At 42.3% G+C, this 17,148-nt stretch overlaps 1 protein-coding gene across 5 annotated transcripts in view; it reads right to left on the bottom strand.

The window, feature by feature from the left end:
• LOC309845379 (solute carrier family 23 member 1-like) overlaps window positions 1-17,148 on the bottom strand; it is a 46,015-nt gene that overhangs the window by 23,400 nt on the left and 5,467 nt on the right. For 4 of the 5 annotated variants that reach the window (XM_082693278.1, XM_082693279.1, XM_082693281.1 and 1 more), the window contains exon 3: window positions 10,423-10,580. In XM_082693278.1, the coding sequence (XP_082549404.1) occupies window positions 10,423-10,580 (158 nt within the window). Of the gene's footprint in view, window positions 1-10,422; window positions 10,581-13,713; window positions 13,825-17,148 lie in introns of those variants that run through there. The other variant, XM_082693282.1, reaches the window with a different exon arrangement.

Here is a 17,148-nt window from a genome sequence, read left to right as displayed (position 1 = left end):
TGGGATCATGACCAAGCCAAAGGCAGACACTCAACCGACTGAGCCACCCAGGTGTCCTCTTGGGATATTTTTAAACAGAATTCTAATAGAAAATATATGATGACTTAGCTAAATGAGGCATATAGCATGTTCCTTGAATGGAAAAATCGATATTATAAAAGTGTCACTTATTCCAAGTTAATCTTTAAATATAATGCAAATGTAATCAAAATCCCAATGAGAATATTTTATTTCATATAATGCTTTAAAAATTCATCTGGAAGAATTTAAAAATTAGAATAACTTATAAAGACTTTTCAAGGAAAGAATAATGAGGAAAGCATGCCCAGCTGAATAAAGTACAGTAGAAACTTATCAATTTTAAAACAGGGTGGGGGGTACTTGGGTGGCTCAGTTGGTTAAACATCCAACTTTAGGTTTCAGCTCAGGTCATGATCTCAGGGTCATCAGCTTCTGCACTCTGCACACCCCCACTCCTCAAATAAATAAATAAATCTTAAAACCAAAACCAAAAACGAAGCAGTGTGGTAATGGTTGAAGACACAACAAAGAAATTAATGGGGAGAAAACAGTAGCCCTGAAACAAACAGATGCTCAGATATATAGGAACTTAGTATGTAATGAATAGTCTCGATTCCCATTTATTCAACAAATGATAAAAATTGGCTTTTAGGGAGAAAAAATAAATCTGAGGACTCACTTCTACAATACACCTAACTAAATCCCAAATAAATTCAAGAGTTAAATTTAAAAACCCAAACAACACACATATAAGTACTTTTTTAAAAAGGTGATTATGTGTCTTATCTATTGAATATAGAAAGGATTTCTAAGTCTAAAAGTAGATCGAGAAATAGCAAAGGAAAAAAGTAATAAATTTTACCAAAGAAACATAAAAGCTTTGATATGGCAAAAATTTCTTAATAAAAAATAAAGACACACTAAAAACGTTTATGGCAATTAATAAACACAAAGATTCAATATTCATAATGTGTACTGGATTTTTCTTTTTTTGCAAAGTAAGAAAATTGTTGACTTCTGAGATTATACAATCAGCCTCTCTTGAAACTCCAATAAAATGACCTTAAAATATATTTTAGAGGGATAAACCACAAGATAAGAATATCTGAGCAGGAGATCTTTGAAAGATAGAGAGTAGATTGATAGTGGTAACTGATCTGACTGCCCCCGGGGAATCAGTATTCTACACTAGCAATAGGTAAATGACATTACACTGAAAAACTCACAACATATCAAATACTGGCTCTTGATGTAAGAGTAAATGTGGAGCTAAAACAGGTCTAATGTCTTTTTCAGTACCAGTCAGGTAACTGTCCTTTCCCCATCTTGGCAGAAGACTAGTTTATTCTGTAGAAAACGCAAGACACAGGGTCTATGGATTCTGCAGAGAAACTGGCACAGGTGAAGTGGAGATACCATACTGAACACTGGGGTGATTCATTTAGTATATACACACAGAACACTAAAACATCTAGCTCACTTTCCCACTGAGCTTCTAGCACATTTCCAGCCAGCCCTTTACTCTCCAGGCAAGGGGCTAGAAGGTCCTTTTCTGGAGGATAGGACAACCTGAGTGGAAAAGCATAAAGTAACTGAAATTTAGGCTTCCCCAACTATGCTAGGAAAAGTATAAACATACTCGAAATTCATGACAACATGTCAAGAGTACAATGTAAATGGTGGCCCTTGCATTTGGTTTATGTGGCATTCCTATGTATCATGCAACAATGAAGTCCAAAGTGAACAAGATCCAGTCTCAGGCTCAGAACCTACAGTCAAACTTTTGAGACCCAACCTTTAAATATGAGCAGATATACAAGGATCACAAGATAACCACAGGACCTTAGATGACAGAGAACCAAATAAAGAAACCAAATAAAGAAACAATAATGAAAGTAACTTGTCCTGTAGGAAGATGATAATTTTCTTAAAGATTTTATTTATTTATTGGAGACAGAGAGAGAAAGAGATAGTGAGAGAGAGCACAGGTAGAGAGGAGAGGGAGAAGCAGACTCCCCAAGAGCAGGGAGCCCAATTCAGGGCTCAATCCCAGGACCCTGAGATTATGACCTGAGCTGAAGGCAGATGCTTAACCAACTGAGCCACTCACGGACCCCAAGAGATAATAATTTTTTTCAAACACATTCTCATTTCATTTATATCTTTGGCAAGTAAGAAGATCTTGCATTCATAAAACAAGAATAGGATGCATAAAACAAGAATATTCAGAAAACAAAAAAAATTCTTGAAGTATTAGAGTAGAAATAAATTCAGTAGCATGATGGAAGATAAAGTTGATTAATTTCCTCCTCCCCAAAGACCAAAAACACAAAAAGTTATAAATAGGTAAGAAAAGGTAAGAGAATTAGAGGACCATTCCAGGAAATCCAGCATGTGAGTAAAAGGAGATTGAGAAAGAAACTCAAACAAACTGAAAAATAACTCTTCGCATATTAAAGGGAACTATTGAGTACACAGTATAATGGATGAAAATAAACTCAGGCCATGACAAATAACTTAAAAATTTACAACACTGGGATTATAAAGCAGTTTTTTCTTTTTTTTCCAGCTTCTGGGTTGGGGGAAGGAGGAGAGATTACATAAAGTTTTGGCTTTCTTAAAATCACACTGAACGTTACAAAGCAATGGAACGATGCTTTCAAAATTCTGGAAGAAAATTATTTCCAACCTAAATTTCTATACCCAGCTAAGCTATCAATCAAGTGTGAGAGTAGAATCCAGATACTTTCTTATAAACAAAGTCTTACAAAATTTATCTCCTGTGTTCTTGTTCTCTCTCTCTCTCTCTCAGGAAGCTACTGGATTATTGTGCTCCTTCAAAAAAAGAAAAATATATGGGAACAAGAGACCTAGACTTGAGAACTGACATGAAGGGAATTCCAGGATAGGGATGTAAGGGCATCTGAGGATGACATATATAATGTATACCAGTTATATACAGCAACCATTCAAAATAGAGAAAGAGAGTTCCAGGAGATAGTTCATCAAGATGAAGGTAATGTGAATGAAATTATTTTATTTATTTATTATTTATATTTTATTTATTTAATTTTTTTTAAAGAGACAGAGCATGAGGAGGGGAGGAACGGAGTAGCAGAGGAAGAGGGAGTGAGAGAATCTTAAGCAGGATCCACATTGAGTGTGGAGTGGGGCTTGGTCTCATGACCCTGTAACCATGACCTGAGCTGAAATCAAGAGTTGGGCACTTATCCTTATGAGTCACCCAGGTGCCCTGTGAATGAAATTATTAAGAAAAAATTTAGACAATAAGCAAGGAGTATAGAATTGAATTAGAAATAAGTACATAGAAAAGTAAGTATATTAGAAACAAGAAAGATGTAAACTCCAGGGAAAACAAAAATTTGGGCAGGAAAAGGGAACATGATTCAGCTCCAAATAATATCATAGTCATTAATTATAATGTCGACACGGAATATTGAACTAAGCTGGGAGCATAGAAGAATAAGAGGATGGGAAGTCTGCTTGTATGTGGTGAGTGAGGGTCTGTGAAAGAAGAGGAGACCTCAAACATCGATACTGGCGCATTGATTAGTAATACCTAAAAGGGACGTGTGTTAATTAGAGATTTGGAGGATAGTACCTAAATAATCAGCTTAAAAGGATGAAATGTTTGCCTCAGTCTAGAAAAAAAAAAAAAGGAGGGAGGAAGACTTCTGGTAGGAAGGGGAAGCCTGTTTGTCTATCTTCTTTAAACCTATCATTGCTTACTACCCTGAGAGTACCCCAGTCCCCCCACTGCATCCCTCTGCCCAAAGCAAGTGATGGATTGGGAGCCATTGCTCCAGCTCTCCCTTCTGTTCTTCCCCAAAGACATACCTGCCCATCTTTGTTTTTAGGGCTTTCATGCTGATCATGGAGAAATGCAGTCAAATGCTCTACCCCTGAGCTATACCCCGATCATGAAGAAATGAACTGGGGAAACAAAGATGAAAGAAGGTGAAGTTGCAAAGGTGTAGGCTCTCAGAACTTGTCTCAAGGCTGGGGCCTACATCCATAGCTCTCAGTCCCTCCTCCAAGATAGTAAGAGGCAACCTACTGGACTTTTGCTCTCAGGCACAGGTTCAAAGGGTATGGCTCACAAAACATGTCCCAAAACTGTTCTAAAAATACATTTTAAATGGTTGCTACTTTTCTCAGTCATGAAGTAATACATGGACATTGAAGGAAAATAAATGGCAATAAAGAAAAATATAAAGAATAAATTTAAATCACCCTAATTCTATAACCTGGAAATGATTAACATTTTGTTCTAGCCTTTTTTTATTTTTAACCAGATAAATGTTATCAGCACTCACATAATAAATACCTTTCATATATAATGTAAACCACCCACCAATAACCTTAAAGATTTCTACCAGTCTTTTTCTGTCTTCAAACAGAGAAATGATTCTCAGTATACATATAATTTCTACCTCTCATAATTATAAATTACATTGGCTGCTATTACCATAGTGAAAATCTTGAAACAGTTTAAACGTTCTTTAATAGGAAATAGCTAAATAAATTGGAATATAATTATATATTCTAGAGAATGAAATACTAAGTGATCATTTTTTAAAAAATACTATTGCAGAAGTGTGCTTGCTAAAATGGAAAAATATTACAGTGCATTGTATATGTTTAAAGAGCAAGAGCAAAAGGAGAGCTGTTTTTTACAATTAAAATTTTTTACTTATTAAAAAGGAGAGAAAAAAAAAAAAAATAAATAAAAATAAAAAGGAGAGGGAGGGTACAAAATTTTGTGTATAGTACAATCCTTTCCTTGATGTGAAAAATAAATTTCTGTACCTGGCACTGAGCTAAGCTCCTTGTGTGCATTTTCTAATATAATTCTCTAGGCTTTAGAAAAATTAAAAAAACAGTTCCTCTTCACAGAAACATGAGGACTTCAGGAGAAAATAATGCAAATATTGTCCAGGGTAGAGAGGAAAGGAAGCATGAAGTCTCCTCTAGGGAGAGCAATATGCCTTATGCACTTGAGAACCTGGATGATTGCCCTGAGAAGGTCTGGGGTTGGGACATGTGCAATTCAAGAAGCCTGTGGGTAAATGGGGAAGTGGTCAACCGTTGGGGAGAGATGTGTCTGGAGGGTGAACTGCTGGAATCCAACCTCACCCATGTCATCATTTTGATGTTCCCTTCTTGAGTCAATCCAATGAGTGGGTAAAGGATGATGTCACGGGGACTTTTCTTTGAAATCGATCAGAACGGGGAGCAGAGACCCAGGATTATAAGATGGGACTGAAGAATTCCTCTTGAGTTTTAAGGGGTCACTGTGTTGTAAGAATTAGTGAGCACTCTGAGTCCCAGCTACTTCCTACTGGACATGGAGCACTTTGTTCATTTTCTACAGAGCTCCCTGGACCAGATAAGGAAATGTCATCATGTGCCTTCCCCTATTGGTAACTACTCAACTTAAACCCAGAGGAAGCAGAAGTACCAGCCCCGTGTTCGGGACTCCTCTTTTGCGATGGATGGCCCGGTCACTCTTCTACCCCCAAAGCCACCACTGTTCCTGCTCCAGCCAGAGCTCCATTGGTACATCTGGTGACCTGGCTGTCAAGAAGGCAGGAGCAAAGTGGCCACAAAACTATATATGCCTGTTGGTCGGTATGGCCTTTCTATAGAACCAGCCTAAGTGAGGAAGGCTCCTGGGGGGATGCACCTAAGACCCCTAAAGTCATACCAGGGAAGCAGCTATCCATGTTGCCAAGGAGTACAGCTGCCCGCCCCACACTGGGTGCAGTGACTGTGAGCTCTGATACTGAGCAGTGGTGCACCTGGGCTGCTCAATCCATTAAGCGTCCAACTCTTGATTTTTGGCTCAGCGTCCAACTCTTGATTTTAGGATAGTGGGATGGAGCCCCACACTGGGCTCCACACTGGGCGTGCAGCCTGCTTAAAGATTCTCTCTTCTTCTGCCCCCACCCCCCCCCGCCATGCTGCACGTGCACTCCCTTAAAAAAAAAAAAAGAGCAGCAGTTATCAAATCTTATCATTTTTTATTATTTAATGTCATTTTAATCACTAAGATATTCTGAAATCTTATTGCAACATCAGCCTGTTTTGGGTTATCACCAAATAAACAGCAATCAGATCTACTTGGCCTTTGAGTCATGGACTATCAGCTAGGTTTTATAATCCATAATGTCTCAGGAAGTTACTTATCAGCATCTGGGGGGAGGGGAGCTTATTTCCATGGGTAGAGCCAAAGGCACATTTATTCCTGCCCTCACCTTAGTCTAAAGACATTAGGGTGATTTTATGTCCTAATTTTATTTCCCTCTTTCTCTGCATATTTAATGAAGGGGTAAGTTCAAGTTCTTTGGATCCTAACTCCTGATGAGTTTGTTTCTCACAAAACCCACCATCAGGCTAAGCCCACAGGTGCTTTTACTACCGGTAATCCAATTAAAATAGGGCACTTCATCATATTCTCTGTCAACATCAGAGCTGTCCATAACAGAGATCAAAGAGGCCTTCAGACACTGTATAGTTGAACTCCTTCACTTTATAGATGAGAAAATTGAGGCTTAAAGAGGGTAAGTGACTTGTCCAAGTTCCCATGGCACAGAAGCCAAGACTAGGGTTCAGGCCTCCAGTTTCGAAGCTCAATGCTCTTCCCTTTGTAACTCTCCATGGGGCCGGGACAGGGGTGGGGTCCCCAGGTCCCCAGACAGGTTCCTGCAAGGCCTCCCTAATGCTAATGCAGCCTCTTACATACCTAGGGCCAATCCTGGAAAATGGGGGAAGGTATCTGCATTTTAGGGTTCTGAGAGAGAAACCAGAGCAAACCCTATACCTCTTTGAGTCCTTGATGAGGGATCTGGAAGAAATTTTGGCTCTAAGAGATGGTGACAGAAGAAAGAGAGCAGGGAACTAACCCACCAATGCTGTGGGCAGGTGTGTCCCACTCCTCAGCAGAGATCGTTAAGAACTTAAGCCTTGGCATATCACCTGGAAATGACTTGCAAAGGAAGCACTTTGCAAAGTGCCTTTGATTGGATTCAGGCAAAATGGCCATGCCAAGAGTGAATACAGTCCTCGGAACGCTATCTACAGTCAGCCTCTCCTGGAAAGTAGGGGCCAGCCCCATATCATCTAGACCTGTGTGGTTTAATTCAGATAACTGACAAAGAAGACATGCATATTAATGTTTTCCTGTCCAGTCATTTCCTGTCAAGATAGGTCAGGCCAGAAGCCCACTGCAGGAAATATTTTCCATTTCCCTTCACAACCCCAGGGTTGAGCACAGGCCTGGCACAATTAGGTCAAATGGAGATTTTTGGCGAAGGGATTTTCACTTGCCTGACTCCTTCTAAAGTCCGGGGAGGGGTCCCTACCCTGCATTCACTAGCCATATGTCTTTGTCGACTTTGCAAAAGTGAACAGTTTCAGCCACATTTGGCTACAACTCTTATCTCTTTGTACCGCCACCTTGCGGACCCTGAATCTTGCATCAGACGGTATTTGAAATACCGTAAGCACTTTTAGGATCTGCCTAAGGGGAAGCTGAGTCAGGATAAATTGAGTTTGAGTGTGGTAGGATGTATTTATGTGGTTTGAGACCACTAAGCCACCCACGGATACTTAATTTATTTCTAGCCACCTTGGTGCCATGATTGTTTCTTGCAATGCTCCTACCCCCCACCCCCCACCCCACGCCAGCTCGATCTACTTCATGGCATGAGGGCACAGAACCTGAGGTCACATGATGTTATGAATGTGTCCCACTGCACCTGGCATTTGACATATGTGGGTGGTGGATGAGAAACAAGGTCTGAAATGCACGGCGCCAGAAGCAAGTCTGTGGAAAACCTGACCACCGTCAGATATGTGAAACTGCCAGAGAAGATTTGGTTCTCATTTCTATGCAGTCAAGATGGACTCTGTCTCCTCTCAAGAATATACTTAATAGGGGCACCTGGGTGGCTCAGTGGGTTAAGCCTCTGCCTCTGGCTCAGGTCATAATCTCAGGGCCTGGGATCGAGCCCTGCATCAGGCTCTTTGCTCAGCAGGGAGCCTGCTTCCCCCTCTCTCTCTGCCTCTCTGCCTACTTGTGATCTCTGTCAGTCAAATAAATAAATAAACTCTTGAAAAAAAGAATATACTTAACAACGCACCATATACACTTATAAATGCAGCGCACATTTTAAAATTTTTTGATAGAAATCAAACACAACAGAATTTCTGTGTTTGCAGGGCACAAATCTACAGCAGCATTTCTGTATCTCAGCTACCAGTATTTCCAAGCAAACTTGGATGAACCCATGCTAGAGGAGTGACTGAATGATCTCTCCTTCTCTTTATAAAATGAAGAGGTGATCAAAGAGTACACAACCTTCAATTAAAGAAGAAAAGAGTCCGCAGGCATAAAATGTGGGGGAGAAATATGATAGGGTGCCGTAAGAATGTTAAATAATAAAAATGCCATGCTGTATTTTGGAATTTACAGCATTTGTGGTGTTTATCTACTTTTCAAAATTTGTGATTTGTTGTGATTTTTTTCCAAGTTAATAATATTCTCTCTCACATATGCTTTTGTATTCATACTTCTGGATTCCTTTTCCTTAAAGAGGACACCAAAAACTGTGCAAGCTTCAGGCGGAACAGAGCCCGGATCTGTCCTTGAACTAGATGCTCAATTAATGTTAAAGGAAGAAGACACAGGACTAACAGGTCTGAGGTGAGAGGATGAGCGGAAGAGGGCCAGAGAAGGCCACAGAGAGGGATTTCCCAAGCAGATGGCAGCCCCACACTGCGTCCCAGTGTGGAACTCTGGGAATCAAGGTGGGGCAGGGGGTAGTGGTGGAGAGCAGGAAGAGGGGAGGTATGGAAGTGAGGAGGAGGAAAGCTCCAACAAAACATTTTCCTGGCCCCACGATTTTGTCCAGGCCAGCGCCAGAGCAAAAAAACTCCATGTTACTCGGGCTAATTTTAGCGGCCTACATAGGTACACAAGGGACTGGATGTTTTTTGTTTCTAAAAGGTGACTGCACCAATTTGAACAATTGCTCATCTCAGTGGGACTCTAAGGGAGGAAAGACAGTGCCGGCATCGACCTTGTTTTATGGGTCCCAAACCACGTACCCCACTAGTGAGCCTCTGCCAACTCGTCTCCTCAGAACAGAACTCCTCTTCCCTGACTCTTTGGGAAACTGCTCAAGGGGAGTCTCCATATTTGTCGCCCCGGTGGGTGAGAGCTGGGCATTTGGCTTATATTGCACCAATCAGTGCTCTTCCCTGGGATTTTAAAACGGGAGACTCTCCAGAGCAGATCTCACTTGCTTTGGGAGAAAAGTGCGAGGACTGCCAGAGCCTGTCTACATTCCTCTGCGGGGTGCCTGTCTGCGCCAACATAGTCAGGCACTGGCAGTGTGATGAGGAGACTATCTTCAGACAGGACAGAAGAGCCCCCTGCACCTAGCCCGACGCTCCAGAGGGCTCCACTCTGCCTTCTCTGGGAGACATGTCCACGTCAAACCCATGTGCCTCTCCCCTTTGAGAGCCAAGAATTCTCAGTGTAAATGGCCCTGAGTCTTTTCCAGAGGCTGCTTGGGTCTCCTCCCCAGGTCTGTCCTGCTGAAGGCCGACCATGAAGCAAATGTGCACACCCCCAAGCCTAAGGAGGGCCAAGCGTCTGCTGTTTGGGGAATGTGGTATGTGTGTGTATGCGCGTGTGTGTGTTGGGGCTGGGTGTGGAGCTTGGACAAGCAGGCTGGGGTGTCCACATTCATGCATGTTAGACCATTTGGGCTCTGGAGCAAAGCTTGAGCTAGGAAAAGAAGGGGGAAGGCCACAGGCTAGGGGCTGCCCCTGCCTCCCGTGAGGTTAAGTCCTAAAGTAGAACTTAGAGCGGTGGCAGAATTCTAAATTCAAACCTGGCCTTCCAGGCAGAATGATCAGAACAGATCTTATCTAAGAATTTGTAACTTCGGTTTGTAACTCTCCAATATTTAGACACACAGTGTGTGGGAACCTGTTTGTATTCTTGCCCTGCATCTCACAAACATTAGGGGAAGGCCTCTATAGAAACAAGAGAAGTCCCATCTTCCGAGTCCCTGTTCTTGACATGTGATGCACCTTGCCTTTCTCCTACGTTGATCTTATACATTAATAAAGAATGAATTTTTGCCTAAGCTAATCTGGATTTATGTAACTTTAATCAAGAATCCTAGCTAGTACAGACAGTTAAGTGTTGGAGTAAGGACTTGAACCCAGGCTCTGATTCCTAGTCCCGTGTTCCCTTTAGCAGGTCCCACCAGCTGCCTAACCACCTCTCCAGCTGCAAGCAGAGCAAATCTCGCTGATACTCCAGCAAGGAAAAGTCATAAGCCAGGGGAAAAAAGTTTTACCTACCTGACTCCTAAAAACACTTGCAGGAGAGTGCAGAGGCCAGAGACGAAGAAAATGGTGCTGATGAGGTAGCTCTGAGTCAGGGGGTCATGCTGCAGGCACAGGTCCTTGGCCAGGATGAGCGGCACTGCCACAAGTCCCCCCAGGGCCGTGAGGAAGTGCTGTGGGCAGAGCAGAGAGAGTGGACAAGCACGTCGGTGTTGCGGATGCCTCCCCAACCCTCATTCCTGGTCCCCAGCCAGAGGAAAGAGTTCTACCTCTGGTCTCAGAGGAGCCTGACCAGGAGTGACAGGCAGACATTCAGATCAACAGTGGGAATGACGGAGACCAGGCAGTAAAAACAGAGACCCAGCCAGAGGGTCTGGGGTTCAAGGGCACAACCCCAACACTGGGAACTGATATTCTGGGTAAGAAACCCAGGCAAGGACACAAAACAGGAGGACATAACAGGAACCAAAGAGGGGGTCTTAAGAATAAGAACAAGGTGGGGCACCTGGATGGCTCAGTGGGTTAAACCTCTGCCTTCGGCTCAGGTCATGATCTCAGGGTCCCGCATGGGGCTCTCTGCTCAGTGGGGAGCCTGCTTCCTCCTCTCTCTCTCTCTCTCTGCCTGCCTCTCCACCTACTTGAGACTGAAATAAGTAATATCTTAAAAAAAAAAAAAGAATAAGAACAAGGCAAGAGGGGTGACTGGGTGGCTCAGTCGGTTAAGTGTCTGCCTTCAGCTCAGGTCATGATCCCAGGGTCCTGGGATCGAGCCTAGAAGCAGGCTCCCTCCTCTGCTTCTCATTCTCCCTCTGCCTGACTCTCTGCCTACTTGAGCTCCCTCTCTTTGTCAAATAAATAAATAATATCTTTTTTAAAAATCTTAAAAAATTCTTTAAAAAAATCTAAGGAAAAAAGAAGAACAAGACAAGAGGCTCATAATTAAAACAATGTACAAGGTGAGGGCAAGACTAATGACCAGGAAGCCTTAAGCACATTCCCCTGGACAGATCATATGTTAAGTCACAAACAGCCGTGGCAAATTTAAGAAGGGAATCATACCAAGGGTCTTTTCTGATGGTAATGGTATAAAGCTGGAGGAAAACCAGAAAATTCACAAATCTGTGGAAAATAAGCAAGATCCCCCTGAGAAACCAATGGGAATAAGAAGAAATCAAAAGGGAAATGACAAAAAAATAAAATGAGAAAAACAGAAATGGAAACCCAAGATATCAAAATTCCTGGGCCACAGGAAAGTGGTTTTAAGAGGGAAGCTCATAGTGATAAAGGCATAGAAGAAAAATCTCAAGGAGCCTAATTCTACACCTCCAGGAACTAGAACAAGAAGAATAAAGTAAGCCTAAAGTTAGCAGAAGGGAGGAGGAATGTATGTCATTAAATGGGTGGCTCAGCAGGTTAAGCCTCTGCCTTCCGCTCAGGTCGTGGTCTCAGGGTCCTGGGATCAAGCCCCACATCAGGCTCTATGCTCAGCGGGGAGCCTGCTTTCCTCTCTCTCTCTCTGGCTGCCTCTCAGCCTACTTGTGATCTCTCTCTCTGTCAAGTAAATAAATACTTCAAAAAAAAAAAAAAAGTCCATACTGGGGCACCTGGGTGTCTGAGTGAGTTAAGCCTCTGCCTTCTGCTCAGGTCATGATCTCAGGGTCCTGGGATTGAGCCTGGCATCAGGCTCTCTGCTCAGCAGGGAGCCTGCTTCCCCCCTCTGTCTGCCTGCCTCCTCTCTGCCTCCTTGTGATCTCTCTGTCAAATAAATAAATAAAATCTTTAAAAAAAATGTCCATAATATTCAAAGCCAGGTATAGAGTCAATGAAATTGCTGTCAAAATTTCAATGACCTTGTTAACAAGAATAGGAAAAAAAAAAAAAAAAAAACCAATGCTATAATTTGTATGGGACAACAAAAGACCTCAAATAGCCAAAGCAATCCTGAGAAAGAAGAACAAAACTGCAGCCATCATAATTCCTCATTTCAAACTTTGTTATAAAGCTACTGTAATCAAACAGCATTGTACCTGAAAACTGGCTGTTATTTTCCTTTACCTTAAAAAGTACAGCAAAAATGAAATAATAAAAATATACCGGATTTCATTCGTTTACCAATGACATATGCAGATTTTTTGCTGAATTTGATAGCAGTTTTTGAAAACTGGAAGCATGTTATTTTCAAAAATCCAAAAAACAAAAAAGGAGAAACCAGAATGGTACTATCATAAAAGTAGACAAATAGACCAAAAGAACAGAATTGAGAGCCCAGAAATAAACCCATGCACATATGGTCAACCAATATTTGACAAGGAAGCCAAAAGACTTGTGGGGGAAAGGGTAGTGTCGTCAATTAATGGTGCTGCAAAAAATAATAACAATAATAATAATAATAAATTGAAAAAAATTAATGGTGCTGCAAAATCTAGACAGCCACACACAGAAGAATGAAAAATGGAACTCCTATCTCGCACCACTCACAAAAATGAACTCAAAACGGATTAAGGGCTTAAATTTAAGGCCTGAAACTGTGAAACTCCTACAAGAAAACACAGCAGAAAAGCTCCTTAACGTCAGGTCTTGGCAAAGATTGTTAGCTATGACACGAAAAGCACCAACAACAGAAGCAAAAATAAGAAAGCAGGACTACATCAAAGTAAAAAGCTCTGCACAGCCAAAGAAACAGTCAGCACAATAAAAAGGCATCCTACAGAATGGGAGAAAATATTTGCAAACCGTCTATCTATAAGAGGTTAATATCCAAATTTTTAAATATTTAATTAATTAATTAATTTAGGAGAGAGAGCGAGAAAGCACGACCAGGAGGAAAGGGAGAATCCCAGGACCGCTGAGCGGGGAGTCGGATGCAGGGCTCGATCCCAGGACCCTGGGATCATGACCTAAGCTGAAGGCAGATGCTTAACCGACTGAGCCACCCCCGTACAGCGGTAATATCCAGAATATCTAAGGAACTCAACAGCAAAACCCAAATAATCTGATTTAAAAGTGGGCGAGAGACTTGGAGCTCGGGAGGCCGGGGAGCGGGGCGGAGGATCCTGAGCTCGCCCCCTTCCACGCTCACAGCGAGCTATCACCCCCGTCCCAGTCAAGAAACCCAGCAGTGACCCGAAGACCAGCAGAACAAATGCCACGACCGAATATAGAGAAGAAGCTGCGTCTGAAAGGTCAGGAAGGTCGGAAAGATGGCGGGAGGCTGCCCGCCGCGGGGAGCGACCTGGGCACACAGAGAGGGCGGAGCAATGGGTCCTGGCACCAGGGAGCTCACACAGGGGAGACGAATCCCCATACCCTTCGGCTTTAAACACCAGAGCGGCTGCACTCCAGGAGCCTGTAAATCCTGAGGAGACTTGAAGCCTAGAGCGGCAGAAGTCAGCTGACCCAGCCCTGGGCCAATCAGAAGGGCGCGTGACAGCCGGGTCCCCGCCCTTAAAGAGCCAGCAGCCTGTGGGGAGACGCAACGTAGAAGTGGCAGTTTAGGGGCGCCTGGCTGGCACAGTCGGGGAAGCGACCGACTTTGGTTCCGGCTCAGGGCTGAGGTGGTGATCTCAGGGTTGTGAGACGAAACCCTGTGTCGTGAGCTTTGCTCTCAGCAGGGAGTCTGCTTGGGACTCTCTCTCTCCCACCCCCTGCCCCTCCCCCTCCAAGCTCGCTCTCCCTCTGTCTCTCTCTTTTTCAAATAAATAAATGAATAAATCTTAAAAACAAAACACAGCAGTTTATACCACATCTGGAGCAAAGAGGAGACAGGTCTGTCCAAACTGATTGTGGAGCGTGCTTGGAGGACTTCTTTGAAAACGAGGGAGCTGGTGGTGCTGCCCCTTCAGAGCTGGCCTGCCTGGGTCCCACTAACACCACGGAGAGCAAGCACAGCCCACAACAGCCAAACAGCAGCGCAGATGATGCGCTGAAAGGAGCAGTGACTCAGACACCACAGCAACGTGTTAGCAACACACCGGAGCCTCCCCTGAAGGGCCGGGTCTTGGTGAGAAGGGGACACTGCCCTGCAAGACACTCAGGACCTTGTCTTCATAAAGTCACTACTCTCTTATTTATTTATTTAAAAAACATTAAAAGACTTTACTTATTTATTTGAGAGAAAGAGACAGTAAGAGAGAGCATGAGACCGGAGAAGGTCAGAGGGAGAAGCAGACTCCCGATGGAGCAAGGAGCCTGATGCAGGACTCGATCCCAGAATTCTGGGATCATGACCTGAGCTGAAGGCAGACACTTAAAAACTGAGTCACCCAGGCACCCACATCACTACTTTCAAGAGCCAAAGTCATAGCTGACTTTCTTAACACATAGAAGCAGACACAGAGAGGCAGACAAAATGGGGAGACAGAGAAACGTATCTCAGATGAAAGAACAGGACAAGGCCATGGCTAGAGAGCTAATCAAAACAGATGTAAGTAACCTGCCTGACAGAGAATTTAAAGCAATGATCATAAAGATACTCACCAGACTTAAGAAAAGAGTGGAAGATGTGAGTGAGACCCTTAACACAGAGATCAGGAATAACACAGCAGAGCTATAAGGGCTCAGTAAACAAAATGAGGGCAGATGTGATGGGATGAAAAACAGGATAGAAGAAACAGAGGAACAAATGAGTGGCCTCGAAGGCAGAGTCACGGAAAGTAATCAAGCTGAACAAAAGAGAAAAAAGAATTACACAAAGCAAGAATGACTTGGGGAAATCAGTAAATCCATCCAATGTAATAACATTTGTATTATAGGAGTCCCAGAAGAAGCAGAAGAGAGAAAAAGGGACGGAAAATATATTTGAAGAAATGATAGCTGAAAATGTTCCTAATCTGAGGAAGGAAACAGACATCCAGATCCAGGAGGCACAGAGAACTCCTGACAACATCGACAAAAGCAGACCCACACCAAGATGCAGTGTAATTAAGCTCACAAACTATGGTGATAAAGAAAAAATCTTAAAAGCAGTGAGACAAAAGAAGTCATTAACTTACAAGGAAAGACCCAGAAGGCTAGTAGGAGATTTTTCAACAGAAACATGGCAAGCCAGAAAGGAAGAGGCATGATTTGGTCAAAGTGCTGAATGGGAAACATCTGCAGCCAAGAATACTCCAGGGGTTCCTGAGCAGTGTAGGGCAGTTAAGTATGATATTAAAATATTATCATGATAAAAAAAAAAAAGAATACTTCCTATCCAGCAAGAACATCATTCAGAAACAGAAGGAGAGAGAAAACGTTTCCCAGACAAACAAAAACTAAGGGAGTTCATGACGACTAAACCAACCCCTCAAGAGATATTAAAGGAGACACTTTGAGTGGAAAGGAGAGACCAAAAGTGACAGTACAAAAGCAGGAAACACAAAAGCAGTAACAATGAATATTTCTATAAAAAGTAAGTCAAGGAATTCACATACACACAAAAATATAAAATATAATAACATATACTTAACACATGGCAGGAGAGAGGTGCCTGGGTGGCTCAGTGGGTTGGGGCCTCTGCCTTCGGCTCAGGTCATGATCCCAGGGTCCTGGGATCGAGCCCCATATTGGGCTCTCTGCTCAGCAGGGAGCCTGCTTCCCTTCCTCTCTCTCTCTGTCTGCCTCTCTGCCTACTTGTGATCTCTGGCAAATAAATAAATAAACTCTTAAAAAAAACACACACACACACATGGGAGGAGAGGAGAAAAGAATGGGTTTAGACTTAAACAACCACCAACTTAATACAGACTGCTATTTGTCGAAGAGGTTATAGACAAACCTAATGACAACCATATATCAAAAACCACTAATAAACATGCAAAGAATAAAGAGAAATAAATCCAAATATGTCACTAAAGAAAATCAGCAAAATATGACAGAGAGAAAGACAAGAAAGGATCAGAGAAAATCTTCAGAAACAACCACAAAACAAGTAATAAAATGGCAGTAAACAGAGATCCATCAATAATTACTTTGAATGTAAATGAACTAAACACTTCGATAAAAATGCATAGGGTGTCAGAAAGGATTAAAAAAAAAAAGTCATCTATATGTTGCTTATAAGAGACACATTTAAACCTAAAGACACCTGCAGATTGAAAGTGAGGGAGAAGTAGTTATCATGCAAATGGATGTCAAAAGAAAGACAGGAGGAGGGCACCTGGGCAGCTCAGTCAGTTAAGAATCCAACTCTTGGTTTGGCTCAGGTCACAATCTCAGAGTTATAAGATAGATTCCTGCATCAGGCTTCACCCTCAGCAGGGAGTGTGCTTGAGGATTCTTCCCCTCTGTCCCTCCTTCTGCTCATGCTCTCTCTCTCTCTCTTTCTCAAATAAATAAATAAATCTTAAAAAAGAAAGAAAGCCAAGTAGCAATACTTATTTCAGACAAAATTGACTTCAAAACAAAGAGACAAAGGACACTATATAATAATAAAAGAGACAATCCAACAAGAAGATATAACAATTGTAAATATTTATGCACCCAATATGGGAGCACCCAAACACATTTAAACAGCTAATAACAAACATAAAGGAACTAATCAATAGTAATACAGTAATAGTAGGGGACTTTAACATCCCACTTACATCCATAGATAGATCAGCTAAACAGAAAATCAACAAGGAAACAGTGGCTTTCAATGACACACTGAAACAGATGGATTTAACAGATATATTCAGAACATTTCATCCTAAAACAGCAGAATACACATTCTTTTCAAGTGCACATAGAACATTCTCTAGAATAGATTATGTATCAGCCCAC

The sequence above is a fragment of the Mustela nivalis genome, assembly GCF_964662115.1.
Source record: "Mustela nivalis genome assembly, chromosome: 12".
NCBI classification, from domain to species: domain Eukaryota; kingdom Metazoa; phylum Chordata; class Mammalia; order Carnivora; family Mustelidae; genus Mustela; species Mustela nivalis.
The sequence above is the reverse complement of the archived record's forward strand: the minus strand, read 5'-3'. Positions and strand labels throughout refer to the sequence as shown.